This window comes from Microcaecilia unicolor, chromosome 4 (genome assembly GCF_901765095.1).
Source record: "Microcaecilia unicolor chromosome 4, aMicUni1.1, whole genome shotgun sequence".
NCBI classification, from domain to species: domain Eukaryota; kingdom Metazoa; phylum Chordata; class Amphibia; order Gymnophiona; family Siphonopidae; genus Microcaecilia; species Microcaecilia unicolor.
The window spans coordinates 264,296,562-264,324,400 of record NC_044034.1 but is presented as its reverse complement, the minus strand read 5'-3'; the positions used below and the strand labels follow the sequence as shown (position 1 = coordinate 264,324,400).

At 42.7% G+C, this 27,839-nt stretch overlaps 1 protein-coding gene across 2 annotated transcripts in view; it reads left to right on the top strand.

Annotated features, from left to right (window-relative positions):
* Nucleotides 1-12,721: 12,721 nt before the first annotated feature.
* The window catches only part of CFAP97D2 (CFAP97 domain containing 2), a 47,829-nt gene continuing 32,711 nt past the window's right edge, over nucleotides 12,722-27,839 (top strand). For both annotated transcript variants that reach the window (XM_030199566.1, XM_030199565.1), the window contains exon 1: nucleotides 12,722-12,872. In XM_030199566.1, coding sequence (XP_030055426.1) covers nucleotides 12,780-12,872 — 93 coding nt within the window. In that variant the 5' untranslated portion in view covers nucleotides 12,722-12,779. The remainder of the gene's footprint in view (nucleotides 12,873-27,839) is intronic.

Genomic DNA, 27,839 nt, shown 5'->3' with positions numbered 1-27,839 from the left:
TGCACCACTTCCAGTCTTTTTACATCTTTAGCAAGATACAGCCTCCAAAACTGAACACAATACTCCAAGTGGGGCCTCACCAACGACTTGTAGAGGGGCATCAACACCTCCTTTCTCCTGCTGGTTATACCCCTCTCTATGCAGCCTAGCATCCTTCTGGCCACAGCCGTCACCTTGTCACATTGTTTCTTCATCTTCATATCCTCTGACACCAATACCCCAAGGTCTCTCTCCTGAGTCAAGCTTACTAATCTCTCCCCTTCTATTCGGTATGTCTCATTCAGGTTTCTGCACCCCAAGTGCATCACTCTACACTTCTTGGCATTAAATTTTAACTTTTAAATTTTAACTGCTAGACCCTCGACCATTCTTCTAATGTTTGGAGATCCCTTCTCATTGTTTCTACACCCTCCAGGGTATCCTCTCTATTGGCTATCTTTGTGTCATCCGCAAAAAGGCAAACCTTTCCTTTCAACTCTTCAGCAATATCTCTCACAAATATATTAAACAGAATAGGCCCCAGCACCGACCCCTGAGGAACTCCACTGCTCACCTTCATTTCCTCCAAGCAGATTCCATTTACCACCACCCTCTGCCACCTGTCAGTCAACCAGTTTTCTATCCAGTTCACCACTTTCGGTCCTAAGTTCAGCCCATTTAGCTTATTCACGAGTCTTCTGTGGGGGGACCATATCAAAGGCTTTGCTGAAATCCAAGTAGATTACATCTAGCGCACGCCCTTCATCCAGTTCTTTGGTCACTCAGTCAAAGAAGTCAAAAAGATTTGTTTTGCAAGATTTTCCTTTGTTAAAGCCATATTACCTCAGGTCCTGTAACCCGTTGGCTTCTAGAAAGTTAACTGTCCTTTCTTTCAGCAGCGACTCCATTATTTTTCCTACCACCGACGTGAGACTTCCAGTGACCGACATTGAATATCTGGGTATTTTCTGTTTGATATTCAGCACTGGCTAGTTAAGTTGAAATTGGCCAAAGATAGGCCTACTATTTTGGTGGCCGAATATAACAGGCTATCTGTGATATAACCAGCTATCCACTAAGGAGGAGATTCTATATATGGCACCTAAAAAATCAGCACTGACTAAGCATATTCTATAATTGGTGCCTAGATTTAGGCATCAATAATAGAAAACGCTTAGCTGATATTTCAGCGCCTAAATTTACACGTATCCATTTACACAAACGAAAACTTGGTGTAAATCCCTGCACACAGATTTAGGTGCACTAGGCCATATTTTATAACTAGGTGCCTAAATTTCAGAACGCCCACAAAACGCCCATTTTCCCACTTATAACCATGCCCATTTTTGCCTGCATGTGTTAGAAGTTTGGTGCACATCATTACAGAATATGCTCAGCGAGTTGTGCATGTAAATTCTAATCAGTGCCAATTAGAGCTCATTATTGCTTGTTAAGTGCTGATATCAGCACTCAGCTTGTTTTGCCAATTAAGTTACATGTGGTGTTATATAATCTGTGCCTATTTCAGTATGTAAATCTAAGCACACTATATAGAATCCAGGGGTAAGCCAGCTATCTCCCACTGAATATCGCTGGATAGCCAGTTAAGTACCATTTAACTGGCCTACAGCCATTCCTGACAGGTTAAATGGTTTTCATTATTGAACAGTATGTATGTAAATATGTGTCCTGCCCCCAGACCAGCCAGGTACTGCCCATGTATATGTCTAAAATTACCCCGGGCATGGGGACTGTTCTTGTCTACTTTTTATATGACCCAACAACTGTAGACTTGTAAAGTCGAGAAATGAGAAGCAAAATCAACCAAAGACAAATTAAATGAACTGGAATACAATCACGTCTCCATAGATCAGTGGAATGAAATCACCAAGCAGGTATTAGATAAATTAGCACCAAAAAAAGATTTTAAAAAGTAAACAACCGAAGGAGAGCCGATTGGTACAACAAAACACTCCTGAGCCTGAAGAAATCCTGCAGACAACTAGAGACAAAATGAAGAAAGACTCAGAGCAGCGCTGACAGAGAAACCTGGAGAAAAACAATAAATGTTTATAAATTTCGAACCAATATAGCCAAACAAAAATATTTCTCAGAAAAAATAGTAAATGAAAAAGGGAAACCAAATGTGAAGAAACTATATCAACTCCTTGAGCAGCTAACAAAAACAGAAGACCTAATTAACCGCACAGCCTCGTTCCCCACGGCAATCACACTGGCACACCACTTTGAAAAGATGATCTCAGATGCAGGCCTATTGATCAAAAGAAAAACCATTGATGAAAATGACTTTGAAGATCTTCTCATGTGTGAAGACATATCAAGAGAAGCAAAAGAATATGCAGCAGACAAATCCTGGATGAAATTCCTCCCAGTAACGAAAGATTTCAGTAGGCACTGGCAGTACAAAAATATTCAAACTCCCAATGCATATTAGACAAATGCCCAGTTTTCCTGCTAAAACAACCACTACAGACTACAAAATGCAATGGATAAGGAATTTCCACAACTCTGGTACCTTCCCTAAACAACTAGGCAAGATAATACTCATCCTCGTCCCAAAAAAACAGAAGGGAGACCTTGGAGAAGTGACCAACTACAGACCAGTTGCCTCCATACCCCTCCAAATCAAGATCCTAGAAAGTTTAGTTGCCTCAAAACTCACAGATTATTTAGAATGATGTTGCCTACTGTATCAAACACAATCAGGATTTAGGAAAGGCTTCGGCACAGAGATACTGCTAGGCACACTATTTAATGACTTAAGAAAATACACACGATACTGACAACATGTAATAGTTATTCAATTTGACTTCTCTAGAGTATTCGACGTTGTGAACCATCAAGTGTTACTAGAAATACTCAACTCTTTCAGGATAAGGGGACAGGTTCTTAACTGGCTAGTAGGTTTCCTTAACGAACAATCCTACAGTGTCAAGATGAATGGGACCACGTCAGACAAATGGAAAGCCCACACAGGAGTACCACAGGGCTTCCCTCTCTCCCCAGTACTCTTCAATGTTCTGACATTCTCAGTAGGCTTCTTCCTGGAAAGAGAGGGAATGTGTTGCTTCTCCTACACAGATGACATCATGCTGTACTCTCCTTTCTCCAAGAAGAAAACTGATGTTACACTAATATCCCGAGGCATCACCCTGATCGAGAAATGGGCCACAACCCTGCATCTCAAGTTAAACCATAACAAAACCAAGTACCTCATAGTCTCAGCACCCAACTCAGATGGTGCAGATATACCTTTGAGCCTCAATGGCACTCCCCTGGTCCCAGAATCTGAGTTAAAAATATTAGGAGTCCAGATTGTCAGACTTGTGAGTTCTTGTACCAAGTAGAGCGCTGCTGAGCCTGGTATTCAGACCAGGTTCTGCTTGGCGGCTGGACAACCCCGGATTTCACCTGCACTGACCGCCGTTCCCCAGAGGTTGAGCCCCTAGATGCGGGCGGGCTGCAGGACTTACAAGAGAGGGCTGGAAGCGGGGTGGCGAACGTATTGGCCAGGCAGGCAGCAGGCAAGAGAGTGATCCAGGTACAGGCAATGTTAATAGGCAGGCAGCAGACAAGAGAGTAATCCAGGTACAGGCAAAGTCAATAGGCAATAGTCAATTTATATAAGTATATGTATAACATCAAGTTACTGTTGGTGTTATAGGGTATTGACACAAGCAATAATAAATATTAACTCCCTGATATTCAAAACCATTTAACCTGCCAGGAACGGCTCCTGGCCATTTAAATGACACTTAACTGGCTATTCGGCGATATTCAGAGAGGGATAGCTGGTTATTCCCTGCTGAATATTCCCAGTTAGTGCCTAGGAGATAACCGGCTATATCACACTACATAGCTAGCTATCCTCGAATACTCAATCCATATCCAGCTATTGTAGGCGGCCACATCAGGCTGCTTAAAAAGCTGGTATATCTGTAGCCTATTTAAAGTTAACTGGCTATCTTTGAATATCGACTTAGCTGTTTAACATTAAATTGGCTAAAAATAGACCAGATATTCAATGTCGGTCACCGGAATCGGCCCAGCATTGAATATCCGGGCTGACTGCTGACCACGGGAGTTAGCTGGGCTCCCTCCGGTGGTCTGAATATTGGCCCTTAAATGTCAGGGTTTCAGCAGAGTTTATAAATAGATTTATCACATTCCTGAAAAACATAACCACTGGACTGTACAGGTAGGCTGCTACGCAAAGCCTGCTTGATAATGAAAAAGCCCCCCCCCCCCCAGACCTTTGGGCCCCTAGGCCTGGGCCAGTAGGCTTATGCAGCCAAGGGATCTGTCCCTGCCTGCCAGCAAACATCCACATCCCAGTATAGATGTGCCGTTTTACTAGCCATTGGCAGCTGACAGGCCGGAATAGATTTAATCCTGCTCCAGGATTGCTTAAGCTTAGGTTGAATCACTGCTGCAGCTATATAGCACCTGTTCCATTTCAAAGTTTTGTTACATTTTCACAAACAAACTCTCTCTTCTTTTACACTGTCACATAACACCTAAAAAAAAGAGGTTTTTAACAACCTTCTGCTATTTTTAAATACTGACTGCGTTTTCCCAGACTGGTGTTTATTCAGATTATGCCACTTGCTAGAACAGAGTGTGATATTGCATACTTCCAGGCGCACAAACCTGGCCTTAAAATTAGTGAAATAAAAACATGGAAGAAGCTCAGGAAGGAGAATGGGCTGTACCTTCATGTTATGAAATAAAGTATCACCAAATATAAGAATACTGTTGAGTACATTTGTTAGATGAAGAAGAGTAAGGATAGTACCACTTATGTGTGAAACTGAACTAATTAATTAGTCCTTGATTGGTGCTTAATTGATAACTTTCAATTGGGATTAACTAGCATGATTTGGCACTAATTTGCACTTAAATTTGTAAATTATGATCCTGTTCTATAAAGTTGCATGTAAATTGTCTAGTGCATAACTGCAAAGGGGGCGTTCGTGTGGGAAGGACATGGGTGTGTCTTTGGCGTTCCATCTGTTCTTGCGGGCACTTTATAGAACACTAACACTATCAATTTCACGCCCAAGGTGTCGCATGTAGGTGTGTGCTTTTCTACCTGCCACAGACATGGCATTAAGTGGTTGTACCTAAATATGGCACATAAATGTCAACTTATACTAGTATTTTGTTAACCTCAATTATGTGCTTAATTGCTGTTATAGAATTCATGTTCAGTGCATGAAATTTTGGCATCTAATTTGGGAGACCTTTCTTGAATTGACCCCATAAAGTGTGTGCATTAAATTCAAATTTATGTCTAAAAAGATGGGTCTTCATACAGATGGAACCTGTCCTATGTGTGGACAACAAGATGCTTCTTATAGACATTGCATCTGGGAGTGTAAACCCATCTATCAGTTTTGGGTTGATGTCCGGTCCCATTGGGACATATGTTTAATAGATGATGGACTGCCACCCCTCAGAATTGTATTCTGGACAATGTGCTGGATATTGTTGAGAGTACTCAAATGTCCACTGTGTTTCTTCGAAATGCCTCTTTAATGGCAAAGTGGTGTATTTTATTGCAGTGGATAAAATACGTGCCCCCAACTTTGAGCTACTAGCTATGGTGAGACTTAAGGTGGACATTCAGGGCTGGAAAGCAAAGAAGTACGCTCAATTGTTTTGAATACACTGGACTTATGAACCTTTTATCATAATTATGAGGAGGCCAAGAGCAGTATTTCCCAAGTCAAGTCCTGGAGTACCCCTTGTCAGTCAGGTTTTCAGATATCCACAATGAAAATGCATGAAAGAGATTTGTATATAATGGAGACAGTGTATGCAAATCAAGTTCATGCATATTCATGAATATCTTGACAACCTGACTGGCAAGGGGTACTCCAGGATCGGAGTTGGGAAACACTGGCCTAGATGACCATTGTGGCCTGAACTATTCTGAGTTATTTAAGCAGGGAAGGGGAGGGGAGATGGGATAAAGGGAACAGTTCCTGCAGGGTGTAGGGGGAGGGGGATTGTGTTTAAATTGTTCTTTGTCATCGCTTTGGAGCATATTCAGTTGTAAGCAATTTATCTTTACTGTTCTCTGAGGTGAAATGTTTGGATTTTTCTGCATCTGATGACAAAGATATTTCACATAAATCAAATTTATGTGACAAAACCTTTGAATTAACATATATGAAGTTGATTTGTGCTCATTTAGGGTCCTGTTTACTAAGGTGCGTTAGCGTTTTTAGCTCATGCATAAAATTAATTTCTGAAATGAACTGAAAAAACAAATGTCCAAAACTCAGTCAAAAAAATATTATTTTAAAAATTTGTGCTTATAATTATAATCATACCTTGTAAAGGAAACTTAGATCATTATAACAAGAAACAATAAATAAAATTATCCAAAAAGGAATAGAAAATTTTCCCATGCACATGTCTAATAAGCGACCAGGAAAATCTGACTCTAATAAGGCCCCATAAAGTTCCCTTAGGCAATTTCACCCCATGTTAAGCATTAGGCAGACTACAAAGGGAAATTATCAATTTGAGCTACTGTTAAGATGTGTTATTTTACTGTTAACCCCCATTCTTTATAACAAGGTCTCATTGCATAAAATGAGACCTGTGCTAAAATAGCATGAGTTAGTGGTAAAATAACCCTTCTTAATGGTAACCCACATTGATAACCGCTCTTAAATCTGCAGATTTCAATATTTAAAAGTAAGATGGCCAATCGTATTTTTATAGAGTTGTTTTGGGAGGGGTGGTGATAGATCAAGTTTGTTGAGTTTAATTATTTAAATCTAAAGGCAGAGCCTACAGGTCTGAAAGTTTACTATATAGTATCCTTGAAGCAGCGGAAATGGGGGAAAGGAGAGAGGGGGAGAACATCTGGGGTTATTCTGGGGGTTTTATTTCAAATGACAGCTGTAATAAAAATGGATATTCACTAGATATTATAGAAGTTTGGATGCAAAATAACAACCAAGGAGGTTCAGATGGAGAAGCCACCATAATTGCAATGTGAGCAGAATTTAGCCTATGAGAGATTTCTGTCTGGGCCTCAATAGTGAGGGCTGTCAGGCTTCTGAGGGGAGTCCTCCCAATTTCTCAAATCTTGAGGCCCCTGGAGCCCTTAACTGACCTCCAGTTTCCTTCTCAGGCCACACATCTTTGCTGTAGATTCTATTAATAGCCTTTAATTTTGCCCATTGACTTGCCCAAAAAGGGCTCACCCTCATTCTTACATTTGCCTTCTGAATATATTTACTCTTGCCAGAGTGGAAATTCCCTTGTTGTCACCATGTATTTTATGGGAGGAATTTTGTCATTTCTTTTTCATTTCCTTGTTGGCCAAGGCAGGGAACCCATCTTGAGCCAGCTGTGCTGATTTACTCTGTCACAGGGAAAAAGTTTAAAAGCCTTTCTAAAATTAATTGCCTGTGCTATCTTTTGGCAAGATCAATTTTTAAAGTGCTAGTGTGGCTTTATGAGAGATCTCTATCTGTGCTTAAAGGCCCTGCACCATGCTGACTGCAGTTTTATGTTTAATCTTTTTTTATTGAAAACATCAATAAACAGACAAGCAAACAATGTTTTTTTCTTAATTGAACATTTCAAGTTACAAACTATCCTTCCCCATTCCCTCCCCACACTTTCCATCCAAATCAGTTGACAATATCAAACAAACAGATAAGTTATCTGCAGCAGGGCCCATTTTATTCCTATGGGCTCTGCTGCAGATAACTTGAGCTAATCTTTAGTAAAAGACCCCCTAAGTGAACTAAAAGCCAGGTAGTAAACCAACCATCAAAAAGATGTACAACAATATCCCAGTCTACAATTCCCCCCTTTTAAGAAAGAGAAAATAAAAAAACCTTCCCCTTATGGAGAACTAAGTTACCATAGAGCTAGTGATACAGTTCTACCAGATTAAGTACAATTCTTTTATCATCTAATGCAGGGGAAAGCCTGTGTTCTTATGGCTCACTCCCTAAAGGAAATGGACTGCCTCCTAATTAAAAAAAAACCCCTCCAAACAAACAAACAGATATCACATTCAAGCCTTTGAAGGAAAACATGTTAGCCTTAAGTAGTATCTAGAGAGAGTTCAAGACAAAACCCTGAGCTCCAGGAGGCAAGGATGCCAGATATGAATCCCATATAGATCAAAAATATTTCTTCATTTTAATAGATTTGCCCACATGAAACTTTTCCAGGAGCATATGGTTATGGAGCATATTTCGCCAACCCCAGTAAGAAGGAGCTTCTGGCACTGTCCATGTTTTCAAAATAGCTTTTCCCCCCAACAAAGTCGCCTTACAGATAAAGAGATGGCTACCCCCACTTTGCATACAAAAAACTTCATGGTGGTGTAATAAAAGACCCAGCGCTGATATCAGGATGACAGAACCCAAAAGAGCTCCCAAAAAATGAGTTATTCTCTGCCAAAAGTGATGTATAACTGTACATTCTCAAAAGGCATGAAAAAAGAGTTTTCGGCATAAAGGAGTATCAATGCCACTCATAAGAAACAGGTGAGTTTGTGAAAAATATGCCCTGTATAAAACCTGAAATTGGCATTGACACAGATCAGCTGCAAGAGCCAGTTGTGTAACTTGGGCAACCCAGAGATATAACTCTATAGTCTGAAGACCTATTCAAGTCTGTCGCCCATTTAACTTGAAGTTGTGCTACAGAGCTCTGTGGAAGGAGCTGTAGTATAGCTTCATGAATGACAGAGACTGATAAGTGATCCCGTTCCTCCACATAAAGGAATGACCACAATTTTGCAATGTGGTCCTCAGCCATAGCTATGCATTCCAGGGAGGTAATAATGACTTAATTGACAGTATTATTTTCTCTGTGCAAGTCCTCTTTCTTCTAATGATCTATTTTATGTTTTTTTAATACTTTTATTCTTTTTTTTGTTATTTATTAATTATTATTTATTTAACTGGAGGAAAATGCTTCAGATGCTCGGTTGATTCCTTTGCTTTTGCTTGTAATCTACCGGGTGGGCTTCTTCATGAGCCTAAAAAACCTCCATTTATTTTTATTAGTTTAATATTCATGTAAAATATTGTAATGATTATCTTTCTACCTCATTTCAAGGTTGCGTTAATGCTGTATGTCAGAGCTTAAGAAGTACTTATCTTTTTGTGTCATGCATGTTGCAATGGTCTGTTCAACAGAGCGCCTCCGCTTTGTTTACTTCATCAGAAGACAAACCATGCTGTACCCATTCTTCAAAGTACTGCTAAAAATAGAGCAAAATAAAGAAATATGAGTTCATGGATCGACCTACTGGTGGAAGTCAGAGAAGCAGTCTCCTGTCTGTCCTTTCTTATACCTCCTCTTGTTTTCTCAGTATGTTTAAGGTCAGATTAACAAATTGAACGTGGCACCTGCTTCTTTTAAAAGGACGGCGTGAATGCTTGGCCAGTCCGGTCCTTCCACGTTTCCATTTCCTTTTCCTGTCTTGTTTACCGTGTTGCTCGTGGTTAAAGGATCCTCAATAAAACGTTTCCCGTTCTATTCTGTTATTTAAGCCAGCGGGATACAAGGCTTGTAATCTGTAAATCCATCTTTGTTCCAACTGTGTCAGTTTGCGATCTCTGTCAATTATGATCAATAATTGTACATTTATAATCTCCGAAATTATGGTGATGTTCCATGCTATGCTCCACTATCGGGGCTTCTGTTTTTTGATATTTTAAGTTATGCTTGTGTTCACTAAGACGATGTTTCAAAGGTCTGGATGTTTTTCCTACATAGATCTTAGAGCATGGACATATCAATATATACACCACGTGTGTGCTTCTGCAGTTCGTATCTGTGTGAATAATGTATGACTTATGTTAGCAGTTTTTCTGAGAGCTGACCTTTCTTATACCCAGATGATTGAAAGCCCTGTGCTGTTCCAAACAGCCCCCCTGTACTTTTGTCAAGGGGGACAGGAGGTCTGCTGGACCTCCAGCCCCTGTGTCAATATCTAGGGGTGGGGGGGGGGGGGGTCGGGGTTCCTGCTCCTGTGTGTGTGTGGGGGGGGGGGGGGCTACTAGCATGCAAATGCATGCTGGACAGAGCTCACCATTCCCAATGGTGGAGGTCCGAGCTGGCATAAGGTTTGCCACTGAAAGTGTACCAGTGTTTGATGTGCTGCTCGCTACTCATTGGGGAGGAATACGTTTAGCATGCATTTGCATGCTACTTGTGCTAAGAGCCCTGTTTTGCATGCATTTGCATGCTAGTTGCGTTCAGAGCCCGCGAGTGTGTTGTTTCACGCGCTCGGGGGCTCTGATCATGGGGAAGTAGCAAACACAGGTGCTAGTAGATTGTAAGCTCTGTTGAGCAGGGATTGTTTCTCTGTGTCAGGTGTTCAGCGCTGCATGCATCTGGTAGCGCCAGTGGCATTCCTAGCCTCAACGGCACCCAGGGTGGATCACCGATGCCCCCCCGGGTGCAGCGCCCCCCCCCCCCCCGTGAAATGACACCCCCCACGGGTGCACGCCGCTGGGGGGGGGTGCCGCAGTGCACACCTGTCTGCTCCCAGTTCGCTACGCTCACTAAATTCTCTCGTTCACTGCAGCTCCCGCCCTCTGCCCCGGAACAGGAAGTAACTTGTTCCGGGGCAGAAGGAGGGAGCTGCTGCAGCGAATGAGAGAATTTAGCGAGTGTAGCGAACTGCGAGCAGACAGGCACGCGCTGCAGACCACCCCCACCGCCCCCCCTTGGTACGCCACTGGGTAGCGCTATATAAATGCTATTAATAATAATAATAATAATAATAATAATAATAATAGTAGTATGGCGCTAATATCTTCTGATCATTGGCCTATTAGTTCCACCGTGGATCTATCAAGGTCTTTTACTTTCTGTTTCTCTCCTTCTCTTTTCCCTCTCTCTCTCCTTTAGGCTGTTTCCTTAGAGCAAGTCCCTTAAGTTGCTGTAAAAGGCATTTTTCCTGTGTTTCTCTGTTTGAGTTTACAGCTTTGCCGCTCAGCAGTGCTGAGATCTGGCCTCTCCTTGCCTCTGAGGTAGCTGTGTGGACTCCATGTTGCAATAGGCACAGTTCTTACAGGCAGCTGAATTGGATTATCTTTGTGTATTGGGAGAATTGCAATAAAGAAGATTTGCCTAAGAATTCAGAGTCTCTAGTGGTAAAGTTTTCTACTCGGGGAGGTGGAGAAAGTTTAATTGACTGTGAAGTCATACTGATCAGTAACACTGGACAGTGTTTGGACTGGATAGTAGCACTGGGCACTGACCTGGACAGTAACAGTCCTTTTGTTGTATGATATGAAAGGTAGGATTTGATCAATGTTAGTCATTATTTCAACAACTTGTATATGATTCTGATAGGCAGGTAGGAAAAAGGTTACAGAAATAATATTTGGTTATTTTTATTCTATTTGTTCTGTGAAAAACTGCTAATTTCATATTTCTTTATATAAAACAACTTTTTTTTTAGGTTTTCATCCAGAAGCAGAGTCTGTTTATTGAAGTATAATTGCTCAGCTATTTGCTGGTTTTAATTTTTGGCCCAGAGGTTTCCTCCTACTTCTTTGGGCTTCCAGTTCAATAGGCTCTTGCTTCTCTTGGACCTTTGTGCCATGATCCTTCATTTGCAACTTTCTATGAACTTTCCTTCATTTTTATACCTCCTACACAACTCTGCCCAGCCATTACAGTGAGTATCTTTGAGCTGGGGGTCACAGGCTGTAGTGCCTCACAGAGTCTGACACATATGCATCCAAAGTCTGGCCATTCAGGTGCTAATTTTATAACCAGATGATTAAGTCAAAGTTGGAGAAAAGCACTTTATTTAAGACTGTTTATAAAGGCAGCAGAAGCACTTATGCGCTCTGATAAAATAGGCACCCAGAACCAGCTCCAGCAGAGTACACATTTACACCTGCTTCACAGAAAATGTAAATGTGTGTGTGTTTTCTCTATGTGGATATGTGTATTTTATAAAATATCTATCTACATTGTAACTCTGCATGTGCTTTGCTCAAATTTTGTCCTCAGGAACCCCTCTGCATAGTGCACATACAAATAACATGGGATCTTTTTAGTGCATGTACTTGTATGAGTGTAATTAGTTGAATAATTTCATAATATTCCATATGTAAAAATGATTTTTACCCATGGCAATGCTTTATGAAATTGTCCCCTAGGTGTCACTGTAGGGCAACAGCTGAGACTGCCTCCCCCCAGGGGCTGTTATTCCCTTCCCTTCTGCAGCTTTAAATGATCCCCCTTCTAAAGGCCCCAGAAATAGTATCTATGCTTCAGAGTTTGAAGGAAGGTTCTCTGCCACTAAGCTATCAGGCTTCCCTGTTCTCTTCTTTTTGATGGACTCTGGCAGTATTCTGTGAAGCTCCAAATCAATTTAAGAACACAGTGACAGGGTAAAGTTTTTTTTTTTTGTCTATATGAACAAGGAATGAGAAAGTGAGCGTACACAAGTAAGTATTAGGATAGTAAGCATCTTTTATTTCATTATCATTTTCTCAAGTGGTGATACCTTGATAAGAAATTGGTCACACATCATGGTTTTCCGGACATAATTACACTCCCGGCATGCACTTATTTGTACTTCTGAAACATTGTTTCAGCAGCTACCACCAAGCTATTCATTATTATGTACCATGGATACCATGACAACAGCCACCTGACCTACTACAAACACACCAGTCTTCAGGATTTTGCCCAGGGATGTGAGCTGGTGTGACTCAACCTTCTGAAAAGACACGGATTCACAGGGGCATTTCATCTGATTCACTATGCATCGCTCCTACCAGTCGATCTTACCATGCAGTAACAAATACCTGCAGCAGAAATGGGACAAAGCATACTACAATGAACATAAGAAAAAGGTAGGTGGAGCCCTTCCTTCTGTGCAGTGTGTGGAGTGTTAATGAAGCTGCATGGTTCAGCCTTCACTTACCAATAGCAGCAGAAGAATTATTCAGAGATAGGGTACAAGGCCTATTCTGGTCTGTGAGACTGCGCCAATTCAGCACCCAATATCCTGTGACCCTAAAAATGTTACAGGCAATAGTACTAATACTACTGTTACTACTTATTGCTATAGCACTAATAGATATTCACAGCACAAAAGAGACAGTCCCTGCTCGACAGAGTTTACAATCTATTGAAGACAGGCACATAGGACAAATAATGGTAAGAATGATTAAAACAACATAGAAACATGACGGCAGATAAAGGCCAAATGGCCCATCCAGTCTGCCCATCTTCTTTTACCACTAATTCTTCATTTTCCTAAGGGATCTCATGTGCTTGTCCCACGCTTTCTTAAATTCTGACAGTCCTCGTCTCGACGACCTCCACCAGGAGGCCATTCCACACTTCCATCACCCTTTCTGTGAACGAATACTTTCTTAGAATCCTATCAAGCCTATTTCCCTTAACTTCATCGTGTGCTCCCTCATCCCAGAGTTTTCCTTCATTTGAAAAAGGCTCACTTCCTGTACATTAATGTCCCTGAGATAATTAAACATCTCTATCATATCTCTTCTCTCTCCTCTCTTCCAGTGTATACATGTTGAGGTTCATAAGCCTGTCCCTATATGTTTTATGTCCAAGACCGCTTACCAATTTTGTAGCCGCCCTCTGGACCGACTCCATCCTGTTTATATCTTTCCATAGGTGCGGTCTCCAGAATTGCACACAGTATTCTAAATGGGGCCTCACCAGAGGGTTATACGAGGGTACTATCACCTCTTTGTTTCTGATGGTCATACCTCTCCTTATGCACCCAAGCATGTATCCTTCTGGCTATGATCGCCGTTTTTTCTACCTGTTTGGAAACTTTAAGGCCATCAGACACAATCACCCCCAAGTCCCACTCTTCCTTTGTACACAGAAGCACTTCACCCCCTATTGTACCATCCCCTCAGATTTTTGTGACCCAAGCGTATAACCCTGCATTTTTTAGTATTAAATCTTAGTTGCCAATGAATAAAGGGTTAAGAGTTAAAAACAACCTCAAAAAGGTGGGCTCTTAGTCTGGATTTGAATAGGGACAGGGACAGAGCATGATGTACCGACTCAGAAAGTCTATTCCAGATGTACGACACATCAAGATGGACGGAATGGAGTCTGGAGCTGGCAGTGGAAGAGAAGGGCACAGACTTGATTCTGGAAAGATTTACCTATAGGTATAAAGCAGGACACCTCTGAAAAGTGATGCAAAATGTACCTAGAGGTTAGTTCTTTTTTTTGCATTGGGAAATGCCTTAAGTACACGTGGCCCAAAATAGGGTTCTATAAAACTGAACTTTCATACTGGAGCAAACCAGACCAGATGGGCTAAATTGCTTTTCCCAATATGAGGGTAGTTTTACAACAGGTCACCTACCTTGTGTATAAGCTACACCAGTTTAAAAGGGGAAGTACACACAACTTTTACCTTTTAAAATTATCCCACAGAAAGCAACCTTTATTTACTTCTTCCAGATAAAGTAAGAAGTTGGGACACACTTCAGATTTTGAAATTAATCCAGCATCAGCAATGAATTCACACAAGTCACTTGTATCAATTACCATATATGTTTACTGAAGGAAAACAACAGCTCAATTATCTGTTTGTAATAATACTCAGCAGTTCTAAATGCAAAGAACTAATAGCATGAGGTTTAACAGATCAGGTTGAGGTAAACATTTATCTATATAGGGTTACCATATTTGCCCTAAGGAAAAAGAGGACACATGCCCCGCCCTGTCACACCCCACCCCACCCCCTGTCACTTTGACCCCTCCAAAGAAAACCAGATTCCTTCTTTCTCTCCCCATGTATATCCCCTCCCCAATTTTCCAGCCTCCCTCTACCCACATGACTCCATTTACTACCCCTCCCCACCAGTGCCCTGGTGGTCTAGTGGCCTCTTCAGGGCAGGAAAGAACACCATGTTTCCTGCCCGGTGTGGCACTTGCTTCCGGCACCAATTCAAAATGGCTGCAGAGAGTTCAAGCAGTGACCTTGCAAGACTTCTGCGGAAGTCTTGTGAGGCTGCCGCTTGAACTCTCGGAAGTCATTTTGAAGCAGCGCCGCCAGCAAGACAGTCTGTAGATGCACTGGGCAACAAAGAGGGGGTTCTTTCCTTCCTCGAAGAGCTCACTAGATCACTAGGGCACCACACTAAGGTAAAGGAGGGGAGGGGAGGGGAGGATAGGACACCCTGAGGCCTGCCTGCCAGCCTGTCCGTTCGTCCGCAAATCCGGACAAATGGGCAGGCTGACAAAAGAGGACATGTCCAGGTAAAACTGGACATATGGGTATTTTTCTGTAAGAATAGGCCAGTGATTCCCAAGCCTATCCAGGGGGAACCCCAGCCAGTCAGGTTTTCAGGATATCCACAGTGAATATGTACGAAATAGATTTGCAGGCACTGTCTCCTTGGCATGCAAATCTATCTCGTGCATAATTATTGTGGATATCCTGAAAACCTGACTGGCTGGGGTTCCCCCAGGACAGGTTTGGGAATCACTGCATTAGGCTACTCCTTATGGAGTGGAGGAGCAGCCTAATGGTTAAAGCAGTGGGCTGAGAACCAAAGGAGCCTGGTTCAAATGCCACTGCAGTTCCTTGGGATCTCAAGCAAGTCAATTAACACTCCAGGGACAGAAAAATACTGACTGTACCTGAAAGTATACCACTTTAATAGCTTTTGGCCTTACAGGTGGTACAAATAAAATAAAATAAAAATAATCTGTGTTAGTGTATGTATCACCATTACTGATTGCAACTAGGGATAGGCCAGTATGAAAGTAAACACTGGTAGATGAAACACTAAGTGGGTAATTTGTAGGTGGGCACTGGGCAGTCACATGGGTGGAATTTGGTCAGAATGTGGGATGGCTCACACTTATTTGCATACCTTAGAATACTGTAAAGTTATGCACATATCTTCCAAATCTAGGTGCCAGCATTTATACCAGCTCTATGGCTGGCATAATTGCTCTCTTCTATATGCATACATAGTAACGTGGAGGGGAATAATCAAACGGCGCCGGCGAAATACATGGCTGTCGATGTATTTTGGCAGCGCCGCAAACAGCTGGCCAGACCCGTATTTTCAAAAAAGATGGCCGGCCATCTTTTGTTTCGATAATACGGTTCCGGCCAGCCAAATGCCTTGGATTTGGCCGGGGTTTGAGATGGCTGGCTTCGTTTTTTAGCGATAATGGAAAGTTATGTCGGCCATCTCAAACCCCGGCCAAATTCAAGGCATTTGGCCATGGGAGGAGCCAGCATTTTTAGTGCACTGGCCCCCCTGACATGCCAGGACACCAACCGGCCTCCCTAGAGGTCACTGCGGTGGACTTCAGAAAAGCTCCCACGTACATAGCTCCCTTACTTTGGGAGCTGAGCCCCCCAACCCCACCCCAAAACCCACTACCCACAAATGTACTGCACCCACTAAAACTGCTCCAGGGACCTGCATACAGCCTCTAGGACTTATTGCTGCTGTATAACTTTGGCACACCAGTTGACACCTGAAGATAAATCTCTTTGAAAAAGTCCTTTATTTGAATAAGCACGCTTACTCACAGTTAACTGCAGATCAGAGGTTGTGCCCCACTGGCAAAGAGTCCCCTGGTACTAAGATGAGCAGTAGGTCAGAGCTGGCACAATGGTGTACAATGCCCTCTTTCAGCACCATTCAAGGTAAGAACTACGTTCTCTAACATGGGTAACACAGGAAAGGGAACTAAAACTGGCTTACAAAAATGGCCACTATCGCATGGACTACAACAGGAAACAAAACAGGGCACACTCTGACCCAGTAAGCAGGGGGAAAGCACCAGGGGAGTAGAGCCTACCAACTACCAATACCTACACCCACCACAATGCATTGCTGATGTGACTCTGCAGTGCAAATAACAGAAAAGGTGTCACACTCACCCCAGAGCCACATCACAAGCAGGAAAAGGCTGTCGGAGGACAGAACACATTCTGCTGTCATGGAGGTGCGTAAGGCATTTGAGGCTGGCATACAGGCTGGAAAAAAAGTTTTTAAAGTGGGGTTTTTTGGTGGGAGGGGGTTAGTGACCACTGGGGGAGTACGGGGAGGTCATCTCCACTTCCTTCCGGTGGTCATGTGGTCAGTTTGGGCACCTTTTTGAGGCTTGGTCGTGAAAATAAAAGGACCAAGTAAACCCGGCGAAATACTGCTTAACGCCGTTTTTTTTCCATTATCAGCGAAAGCCGGCTATCTGGTAGCCACGCCCATACCTGCCCATGTCCCGCCTTCGCTTTGCCGCCGACACGCCCCTTTGAACTTTTGCCAGCGAGGTGACGGGAAAGCGCCGATGCTGTCAAAAAAAGCAGCTTTCGATTATACCGATTTCATCACTTTTCCGAGATTGCCGGCCATCTCCCGATTTGTGTCGGGAAATGGCTGGCGATCACTTTCGATTATGAGCTGGATAGTAACATAGTAGATGACGGCAGAAAAAGACCTGCATGGTCCATCCAGTCTGCCCAACAAGATAAACTCATATGTGCTACTTTTTGTGTATACCCTACCTTGATTTGTACCTGTCCTCTTCAGGGCACAGACCGTATAAGTCTGCCCAGCACTATCCCCGCCTCCCAACCACCAGCCCTGCCTCCCACCACCATCTCTGGCACAGACTGTATAAGTCTGCCCAGCATTATCCCCGCCTCCCAACCAGCAGTCCCGCCTCCCACCACCGGCTCTGCCACCCAATCTCAGCTAATCTCCTGAGGATCCATTCCTTCTGAACAGGATTCCTTTATGTTTATCCCACGCATGTTTGAATTTTGTTACCATTTTCATTTCCACCACCTCCCGCGGGAGGGCATTCCAAGCATCCACTACTCTCTCTGTGAAGAAATACTTCCTGACATTTTTCTTGAGTCTGCCCCCCCTTCAATCTCATTTCATGACCTCTAGTTCTACCGCCTTCCCCTCTCCGGAAAAGGTTTGTTTGCGGATTAATACTTTTCAAATATTTGAACGTCTGTATCATATCACCCCTGTTTCTCCTTTCCTCCAGGGTATACATGTTCAGGTCAACAAGTCTCTCCTTATACGTCTTGTAACGCAAATCCCATACCATTTTCGTAGCTTTTCTTGACCAGCCAATTATCCAGAAGGGGAAACATACACTCCCAGCCTGCATAGATTTGCCACTACTACTGCTAGACATCTGGTGAAGACACTGGGAGCTGATGCGAGGTCAAATAGCAGTACGCAGTAACAATAGTGGGGCTTCCCTATTCAAAATTAGAGATACTTCCCAGTCACAGGAAGTGTCAAAATGTGGGTTTAGGCATCCTTTGTCCAAAAAGCATAGACAATCGTGTTCCTGAATTATTGGAAAAGGATGCCCAGGGAAATCATCCTGAACTTTTCTTTGACCAGGAATTTGTTCAGGGTCCTTAGGTCTAGGATGGGATGAAACATTCCCCCCCCCCCCCCACACACACACATTTCTTTGGATACAAAGAAATACCTGGAATAGAATCCCTTTCCTTCTTCCCTTAGTGGCATGGGTTCAACCGCATTAGCCTGGAGAAGGGCAGGGATTCCTTTACAAGTACCTACTTGTGCTGAGAGCTGAGTGACGATGCTCCTGGTGGACAATTTTGGTGGTCTTTGACGCCAAAGCAGGGTGTAACCATGACGGACTATGAAGAACCCACTGGTTGGAGGTTAGAAGAGGCCACCTGTGATTGGAAAAAAAAGTCAGCCTCTCCCCTATCAGTAGACAGTTCAGGACAGATACTTTGAGTGTGGCTATGCTTTCTTGGAGTCAGTCAAAAGCTTGTCCCTTGCTTTGACTGGGGCGCCAGCAAGGGCTTCTGAGGACAGGGCTGGCAATGTCAAGAATGCTGGCCTGGGCCTGTTAGCCTAAGGACAGTGCTGGGCAGACTTCTGTGGTCTATGTCCCAGAAATGCCAAAGAAAGACAATAATCAAGTATTTATGATCACACTCAGTTTATTCATGAATTGATAATGAGTGTGACTGTTGGGCATACTGAATGGACCATTCAGATCTTTATCTGCCATCATTTACTATGTTACTATGACAGCCGTAGGCTCCACACCTGCTGAGTCCTTGGCAAGAGGTGTATGTGCACGCCACAGTTTGAAGACACATCATTATCCCCACCCAACCTTGAAGGGCAGGATGAAATATCTAATGCCACAGAGCCAGAGATGTGCTTTTAACTAAGCACTGTTACTTCAAGAGAGTTAAAGATGGGGAAGAGAGAGATAATCAGGACAAGATGGAGGGTGGAGCAGAGAGCAATCAAATAGAAAAAGAGGATATGCAGGAGGAGATCCCATACTATCCTCCTACTTTCTTTTTTCTTCACCAGCTTTACACTGACCAACTCTGTTCTAGATTTGAAGAGGTTGAACAGGAGAAAAAGCTTGTGTGCACATGAACATCTTTGAGAAATCACATTCATCCGTTCTCATACAACCCTCAGCAAAACACACCCATTCTCACACACCTGTCAGCAAAACACCCCCACTCACACTCACCCATTCTCACCTCTCAGCAGAAACTCCCTATTCAAACCCTCTTCACCAGTACACCCCATTCATACTCATTCTTTCTCAAACTCACCCCTCAGCAGCAGAAGCCTAGTCAGGTTGAGGGCACGGGGAAAGCAGAAAGTGGACTGCTGACGGTGCCAGCGTGTATTTTAAATGTGACAGATCATGTGAAAAATAGGCGCCATCACCGTCGGAAGTCCCACCCACCTCTGCTCAGCAGTACACCAGCACTCACCCATTCTCATATCCTCTTAGTAGCACACCCCCATTCACACTCATTCTCACCCCCCTCAGTAGTACATCCCCACTCACACATTCTCACCTCCCTCAGTACCACACCTCCATTCACACTCGCCCATTCTCACACCTCCCCTCAACAGTACAAGCTCCTCAGTAGCACCCTCACCCACACTCACCCATTCTAACGTACTCATTCACACTCACTCTCAGCAGTACACCCCCACTCAGCCATTTTCACAAACCCCTCAGCACTGTCAATGTTTAAGGCTCAATTAAAGTAGAATATATTTAAAGCAGACGATAGATTTTGGGCCAGTCATGGATCCAGATTCTAAATAGTTTGTTTTCTATCCAGGGTGGTTGAAACTACAATGGAAAATGAAAATGAAATACAGCTTGCAGATCAGCGAAAAAGGCAGGCTAAACTAAAAGTTGATGAGGTGCCAGTTGAAAATCAAAGACTACTTGAGCACCAAAGGGTGCAGTTTCCAGTTCAACTAGCCTTTGCAATGTCGATAAATAGGCTCAAGGTCAAACGTTAAAAGTCACAGGTGTCAGCTTACAAAACCCATGTTTTTCACATGGTCAATTATATGCAGGGCTTTTTTTGAGGGGGTACTTGGAGGTACTTAGTACCGGCACCTTTTCCATTGTCTGCTAAAATTGACCCATGGAACCCAAGTTTTAATGAAAGATCTCAGGCTCTACACACCAATTCTGTCTTGTCATAGATTCTATGACTGGTTGCAGGTGGCCTGGCTCTTATGGGGTGGGTCCCTCTGTGATTACCCCACTCCTGAAGGGTGGCCTAGCATTTGAGTACCGGCACCTTTTTTGCTAGAAAAGCAACACTAAATATATGTCACCTGCTCACGAGTTGGCACAAATAAGTCTTTATACATATATGCTCTAAATCAAAAAACAAAACATATTATCTATCAAAATGCGCTTGAATGAGAACTTATTACACATTATATTAAACAAACATATTTAAAATGTATCTACTCCTGTGTGTTCTATTTCTGTTTGTACAAATAAAAATATATCTATATTCATATATCTATACCTATACTTTATATTTCATTTCTCACATTAAAAATACTTACTTATACAGTGTTATTACACACAAATAAACCTTGCTTTTCTCAATTACAAAGTACTAACCTATCACTGAGCAACACCAGCGGTGACAGCTAGTATTAATTTAAAATACACTTATGCCTCTTGTACAAGAATTGCTGGTATAATAACTTCTCAGAATCCTGGCCACAAATTGCATTGTATTAGCTTTAGTTGTGATCCTGATAACTCAATACAAATATTTCTTAGTGGCAGCCTATAATGGCTGGCATCAATTTCTTTTGAAAAACCAGTGTAATTGGTTCACTAACAAATCTGGTTCAATTATTTGTCAAAATGATGAAAGATGTGTCCCAGGGAGCTTCAGAATTTTTGGATTCATTGGTATTTCTAAATATTCAATACATACATATATTTTATGTTATTTATGTATTTATTTATTAGGATATGATTTCTGCCTTTTTAAAGAAATTCACCCAAGATGTTGCACAGCAAGAATAAGCCAGACATAAGCAATAGAACTGGGGTTCTGTAGTTCGGCTGACCAGCTTTTCAGTTGCTGGAATCACTGCCCTTCTCCCTAGCAACCCCTTTCCAAGGCCAGAAAGTCTATCTGGTCCCTTAGGGACGAGGTGGAATGATCACATTCTTTACTGGCTCTCAGTTCTTACGATTTCTACTTCTGTTTTTCCAACTGATATCACTTGTGAGGGATGCATAACTCAGACCTAACCTGTCTGCACTTGACCACATCAATGCCAATCTCAAAGGGAAAGGCAGAGGTCTGGGATGAGAGTTTTTCTTGCCTATGCCACATCCATATTTTGTAATAATTTCCACAGTCAACAATGTTAGTGAGGCTCTTGTTAAACAAATAAAAAAATGTATTAAAATCAAACTCCCTGGGTTTTGGTGAAGGTGGAGTGAGGATGGAGGTCTGCAGGCTCTCGCTCTCCCTTGTATAATCTGCCTTCAGAACCGCAGTGTCAGTCATGATCCCATTTTTGGACGAGACCCCCCCACCCCATCGCACCAGCACCCTGGCTCTTTCTCTGGTGGCTGCTGGGAGGGTCGTTTCATTTTGGTCCATTAAATCTAATAAGCAACCTCTGGTTTTATGTAATGTTCATGCACCTAACACATATGATAAGCCATTTTTTGCTAATCTGATCAATGCTCTCTTACCTCATGACCAAAAGCAGATTATTACTGGGGGGGGGGGGGGGGATTTTAACACAATCTATGACCCCGCCATGGATTGTTCTTATCCGAAAGGTGATCTATGGATTTACCCCTCTATGGGGTTGCCCCTACTCTGCAATACTCTCAATTTAGTTGATTCTTGTTGCTTATGTTATACGGGAGAAAGGGATTATGCTCATCTTTCTCGCACCCATTCCACCCAGTCAAGAATCGACTACATCTTGGTTTCTCAATCATTTTTTAATCATTTGGTTACCTCAGAGATTGGCCTGTATGGTATTTCTGATCACACGTTGATTTGGGTCTCTCTGGAGCTTGCTTCTCTGATGAACAAGGAGTTCTGTTGGCAATTCCCTATTGAGCTTTATTGGGATCAATCTTTTCACTCCTTTCTAGTAGACAAGTGGAAAGAGTATGCACTACACAATGCGGCCCATGCGACTCAGCCCCTTCTTTTCTGGGACATGGCTAAGCCTATGCTGAGGGGAGATAGTATATAGCATACCCTGCCCGCTGGAAGAAAATGAGAGACAAGGAAATTTTACATCTGCAGCAGCAGGTGATTTAGTACAGAATTGCGTTTTGCAATCAGAAGTCTGCTGTTACTAGAATGTCTCTTTTAGCATCTCAAGCAGCCCTTAATACCTTATTACATCAATGAGCTGTTAATTCATTAGCTTATTATAAACATCAACCTTATCTCCATGGTGGTAAATGTGGGAAGTTACTTTCTCATTTGGTTAAGATTAGGCGAGGCTCCTCAAGGGTTTTAAAGCTGGATGATGGTAGGGGCTTGAAAACCTCCTTTGATTTGGAAATCAATGCCAATTTTAAACTCTTCTATGAACAGTTATATGCCTCCCAGAAGGACGACACTTTGGATGGCTGTTTGTATCTTGATAATGTTCAGCTCCCCTACATTTCATCCTCCTAAGCAGCATTGTTTAATTCTCCCTTCATCAAGGATGAATTGGCTCTGGCTCTACAGGACAGTGTGCTTCACAAGATGCCTGGATTGGACGTCTTCCAGGCCAAATTTTTTAAGACCCTACATGAACATATTGAGCCTGCTCTCTTGAATTTGTTCTCACATATGGTTGTTCACAAGATTTTGTCAGAGTCTTTGGAGTGTTTGGGCCTGTTGGTGCTGGGTCTCGGAACCAAAGCCCAATGCCTCAACCCCACAAATTCCCCAACTGATTTCTTAGACCCTCCAGCTTGATAAGTACCAAAAACAACTATACAAGAGAAGCTTCTCACATTACCAAAGTTTATTCTTACCCAAGAACATGAAAAATAAGAAATAATAGAAAGTTAGGGGTAGCACATAAGAAGCAGGGCAGTGGAGGAACATAAAAAGGGGGAGCCATGCAAATGGTCGCATATTCTTTAATCTATTGAGATAGACTTAAGGAAGATGTTCATCGACCCCTTTGTCTTCCAGACCAGGCAGTTATATAGGCTGAACTGGTTCTCAGGAACACATCATACGTCATGCAGGATATGTCATTTGTTTCTTACAATTGCCCAAAAAAAGCACATAAAAATATATATTGCATTTCCTTAGAAAGGTACATCCTCAGCACATCCTCAATAAAAGCAATCTTTACTTCAAAGGATTCAGGACTCAGTTCCCACAACCCCCCCTGCAATAGCATTTTCCTATCCCATCCTGACTGCAGGATTTCTGTCTCTCTCCTCTGTCAGCCCCGCCCCCTTGTCACCTGGAACTTCCTTCTGCATTCTAAAAGTCTCTCAAAGGCTAATTGAATAGCTCATCCTAAACAGTGAATGGCAATGGCTCATTGTCTTTCAATTGCCTGCTCAGAGGAAGGTAGGGAGGAGGTGGGGTACTTGCTCCACACCTGGCCTGCTCAATATCATTGTAATTTACAGAAAAAAAAGAAGTCTCCACTTCTCATCATCTGTATATTAATTCTTAGATATTTAGCAGTACTGAAACTGCTTGGTCTAGGCCTTCATAAGTACAAAGTACACCTCCACCAACAGGAGACAGCACAGATGACAGTCCTTTTTAAACCTGATACGGATTACTGCTCCCAACTTGTATAGGCCCATAGCCTTGCTTAATTTTGAAGCCAAGCTCTTGTTGAATCGCTTGACTCAGATTCTTCCCCATATAGTGGAGTGTTCCCAGGTGGGATTTGTTCAAGGCAGGATGGCTACTAAAAATCTTTGTCTTATATTGGCTTAGTTAGAAATGGTCCATGAACGTCAATTGCCTTCCTTTCTAATTAGTTTTGATGCAGAGAAGGCCTTTGACCATGTCTACTGGAGCTTTCTCTTTAAGGTTCTCCAGGCGTATGAGATTACAGGGTTTTTTTTGGATGTGGTGCAAGTTCTGTATTTCAACCCTAAAGCTGACATATGGGTTAACGGGATTTTCTCACGGTTGTTTCCAGTTTGATGGGGTACGTGCCAGGGATGCCCGTTATCTCCTTTGCTTTTTATGTTGGTACTTGATCCTTTGATGCAAGATATTTTAGCCAACCCAGAGATTGTGGGGGCGACCTTTCAGTCGCACCATGGAGCAATACAGAGGTATTATGTTTAAATCATGTTTATTGACAGTCATATTACATGACAACAAAATCAAAGTGTCAACAATACCATATATGGCTTGTCATACATTTCAAACATTTAAACCCCTCCTGATATCTCTATCCTACCCCTCCCTTCCAGATCTGCATATGCATTTCACATTTGCTCCTTCATGATATACTATGCCAGTCGGTCTCCCAGCTCAATTTGGTCCCAGCCCTGATCTCCCTACAAGCTATAAAATGTAAAGTAAACCCTTTGATACTCAGGCAGGCAAGCAGGGGTTACATATATAATGCTATATGTACAATGGGGAAAGCCCATGCTTCTTCTACATGTATACCTCCTTTTCAATTGTGTGCTATGCCACTTATGCATGAGGTTACAGCATAGCGCTTTGTGAAACTGCACACATAAGTGGCACCTATTCTGCATCTACACGCATCAGACAAACTCTATGAAAAAGTCATCAGGACCTATAAAGCAATCTACTATTCTATAACAGCACTAAGTTCCAAAACTCACACAACAATGAGCCTACCTAGAAAAGGGCTGCACCATAAATATTGTGTGTCTTACAACATTAATACACCTACTAGAAAAACTGAACAACCAGATTACTACAGATCCCTATATAGCAACTTCATGCTATCAGAACACCTAGCCTGAGTCACACACTCAGAACAGAGATGGACTCTTGCCAAGTACAGAATAAATTGCCATAAATTAAAAAGAGAAATATGTAAACAAAAATTAAACTGAAACCCCAAGAAAAACTCTGCATGCAGTGCAATACCAGAGAAATAGAAATAAATGCAGATAAAGGTAGCACATGTAAATTATGAAAACAAGCATATTCCAGAAACTAAATAGAAGATAGTTTTTTTTCTCACCTTTTTTTCTGATTATTTTGTGGTCCCAGTCTCTGGTTTATTTTTTCTTCTATCTTCTCTACTTTCTTGCCAGGGTCTCTCCTAGTGGTCACCAACCCCCTCCCACCCACCTCCCCCAAAAAATTAAAAACATTTTTTTTGCCAACCTCTATGCCAGCCTGAAATGTCATACCCAGCTCCATGACAGCAGTATGCAGGCCCCTGGAGCAGTTTTAGTGGGTGCAGTGCACTTCAGGTAGGCGGACCCAGGCCCATCCCCCCCTACCTGTTACACTTGTGGTGGTAAATGTGAGCCCTCCAAAACCCACCCGAAACCCACTGTACCCACATGTAGGTGCCCCCCTTCACACCCTTAAGGGCTATGGTAGTGGTGTGCAGTTGTGGGGAGTGGGTTTTGGGGGGGATTTGGGGGGCTCAGCACCCAAGATAAGGGAGCTATGTACCTGGGAGCAATTAATGAAGTCCACTGCAGTGCCCCCTAGGGTGCCCGGTTGGTGTCCTGGCATGTGAGGAGGACCAGTGCACTACAAATGCTGGCTCCTCCCATGACCAAAGGGCTTGGATTTGGCCAGTTTTGAGATGGCCAGCCTCGGTTTCCATTATCAGCGAAAACCGAGGCCAGCCATCTCTAAGTCCGGCGATCTCAACATTTAGGTCGACCATCTCTAAGGTTGACCTAAATGTTGAGATTTGGCCGGCCCCGACCGTATTATTGAAACGAAAGATGGAAGCCCATCTTGTTCGATAATACGGTTGGCTCCGCCCTTTTCCAGGGCCATCCCCGGAGATGGGCGCCCTTATAGATGGGTGCCCCCATTCGATTATGCCGCCAAGACCGGTAGAGAAAAAAAATACAAGGTGATCTTGTGGTTGAATAAAAGTGCAATTGATTCAGACATAATGGGGGTCAAAGGGAGGGAAGGTTAAATAATGTCCAGTACGAGTGTTGGGTTTGCTGTGATGCAGAGTGTAGACATCTATGCTGGGTCAGTAGGATATGCCCTATTGAACTGGTAAGTTTTCAATGATTTCCTGAAGTTTAAATGGTTGTAGATCGTTTTCACTGCTTTTGGCAATGCATTCCATAATTGTGTGCTGATATAGGTGTGTGCTGATATAGGAGAAGCTGGATGCATAGGTTGCTTTGTATTTGAGTCCTTTGCAGTTTAGGTAGTGGAGGTTTAAGTGTGTTTGAGATGATCTGGTTCTGTTTCTGTTTGGTAGATCTATGAGGTCTATCATGTATCCTGGGACTACGCTGTAGATAATTTTGTGGATCAGGGTGCAGATTTTGAAGGTAATGCGTTCTTTAATTGGGAGCCAATGCAGTTTTTCTCAGAGTGGTTTGGCACTTTCGAATCATGTTTTACCGAATATCAGCCTGGCTGCTGTGTTCTGGGCGGTCTGGAGTTTCTTCATGAGTTGTTCTTTACATCCCACGTATATTCCGTTGCAGTAATCTGCATGGCTTAGTACCATTGATTGTATAAGTTTACAGAATGTTTCCCTCAGGAAGAAAGGTTTTAGGCATTTAAGTTTCCACATTGAATGGAACATTTTCTTTGTTTTGGAGTTTACTTGGTTCTCAAAAGTAAGGTTGCGGTCGATTATGACGCCAAGTATTTTTAGGCTATCTGAGATAGGGAGGGTGTGATCTGGGGTGTTTATGGTTGTGGGATTCTACTTATTATGATGTGATGAGAGGATAAGGCAGTGTATTTTTTCAGTGTTCAGTTTCAGTTGGAATGAATTTGCCCATGAGTCCATGGTATTCAAGCCGAGCTTGATTTCGTTGGTGATTTCTGTCAGATCGTGTCTGAAGGGAATGTAGATTGTGACATTGTCTGCATAAATGAACAAGTTGAGGCCATGGTTGGATAAGGCTTTGGCCAGTGGGATCATCATTATGTTGAAGTGTATTGGTGATAGTGGTGATCCTTGAGGTACACTGCAGTCTGCTTTCCACAGCGGTGATATGTTTGAATTTGATTTTACTTGGTATGTTCTGGTGGTTAGGAAACCCTTGATCCAGTTAAGTGTGTTTCCACCAATACCGAGGTGATCTAGAAGTCTTAGTAGTATATTGTGGTTCACCATATCGAAAGCACTCGACATGTCAAATTGGAAGAGAAGTATGCTTTTACCGGTGGCTATTTCCTGCTTGAATTTGGCCAGGAGAGTGACTAGTACAGTTTCCGTACTGTGGAGGGGGCGGAATCCAGATTGTGATTCGTGTAGTAGTGAGAACTTGTCCAGGTATTCAGTGAGTTGTTTGGTCACCAGGCTGTCCATCAATTTGACTAC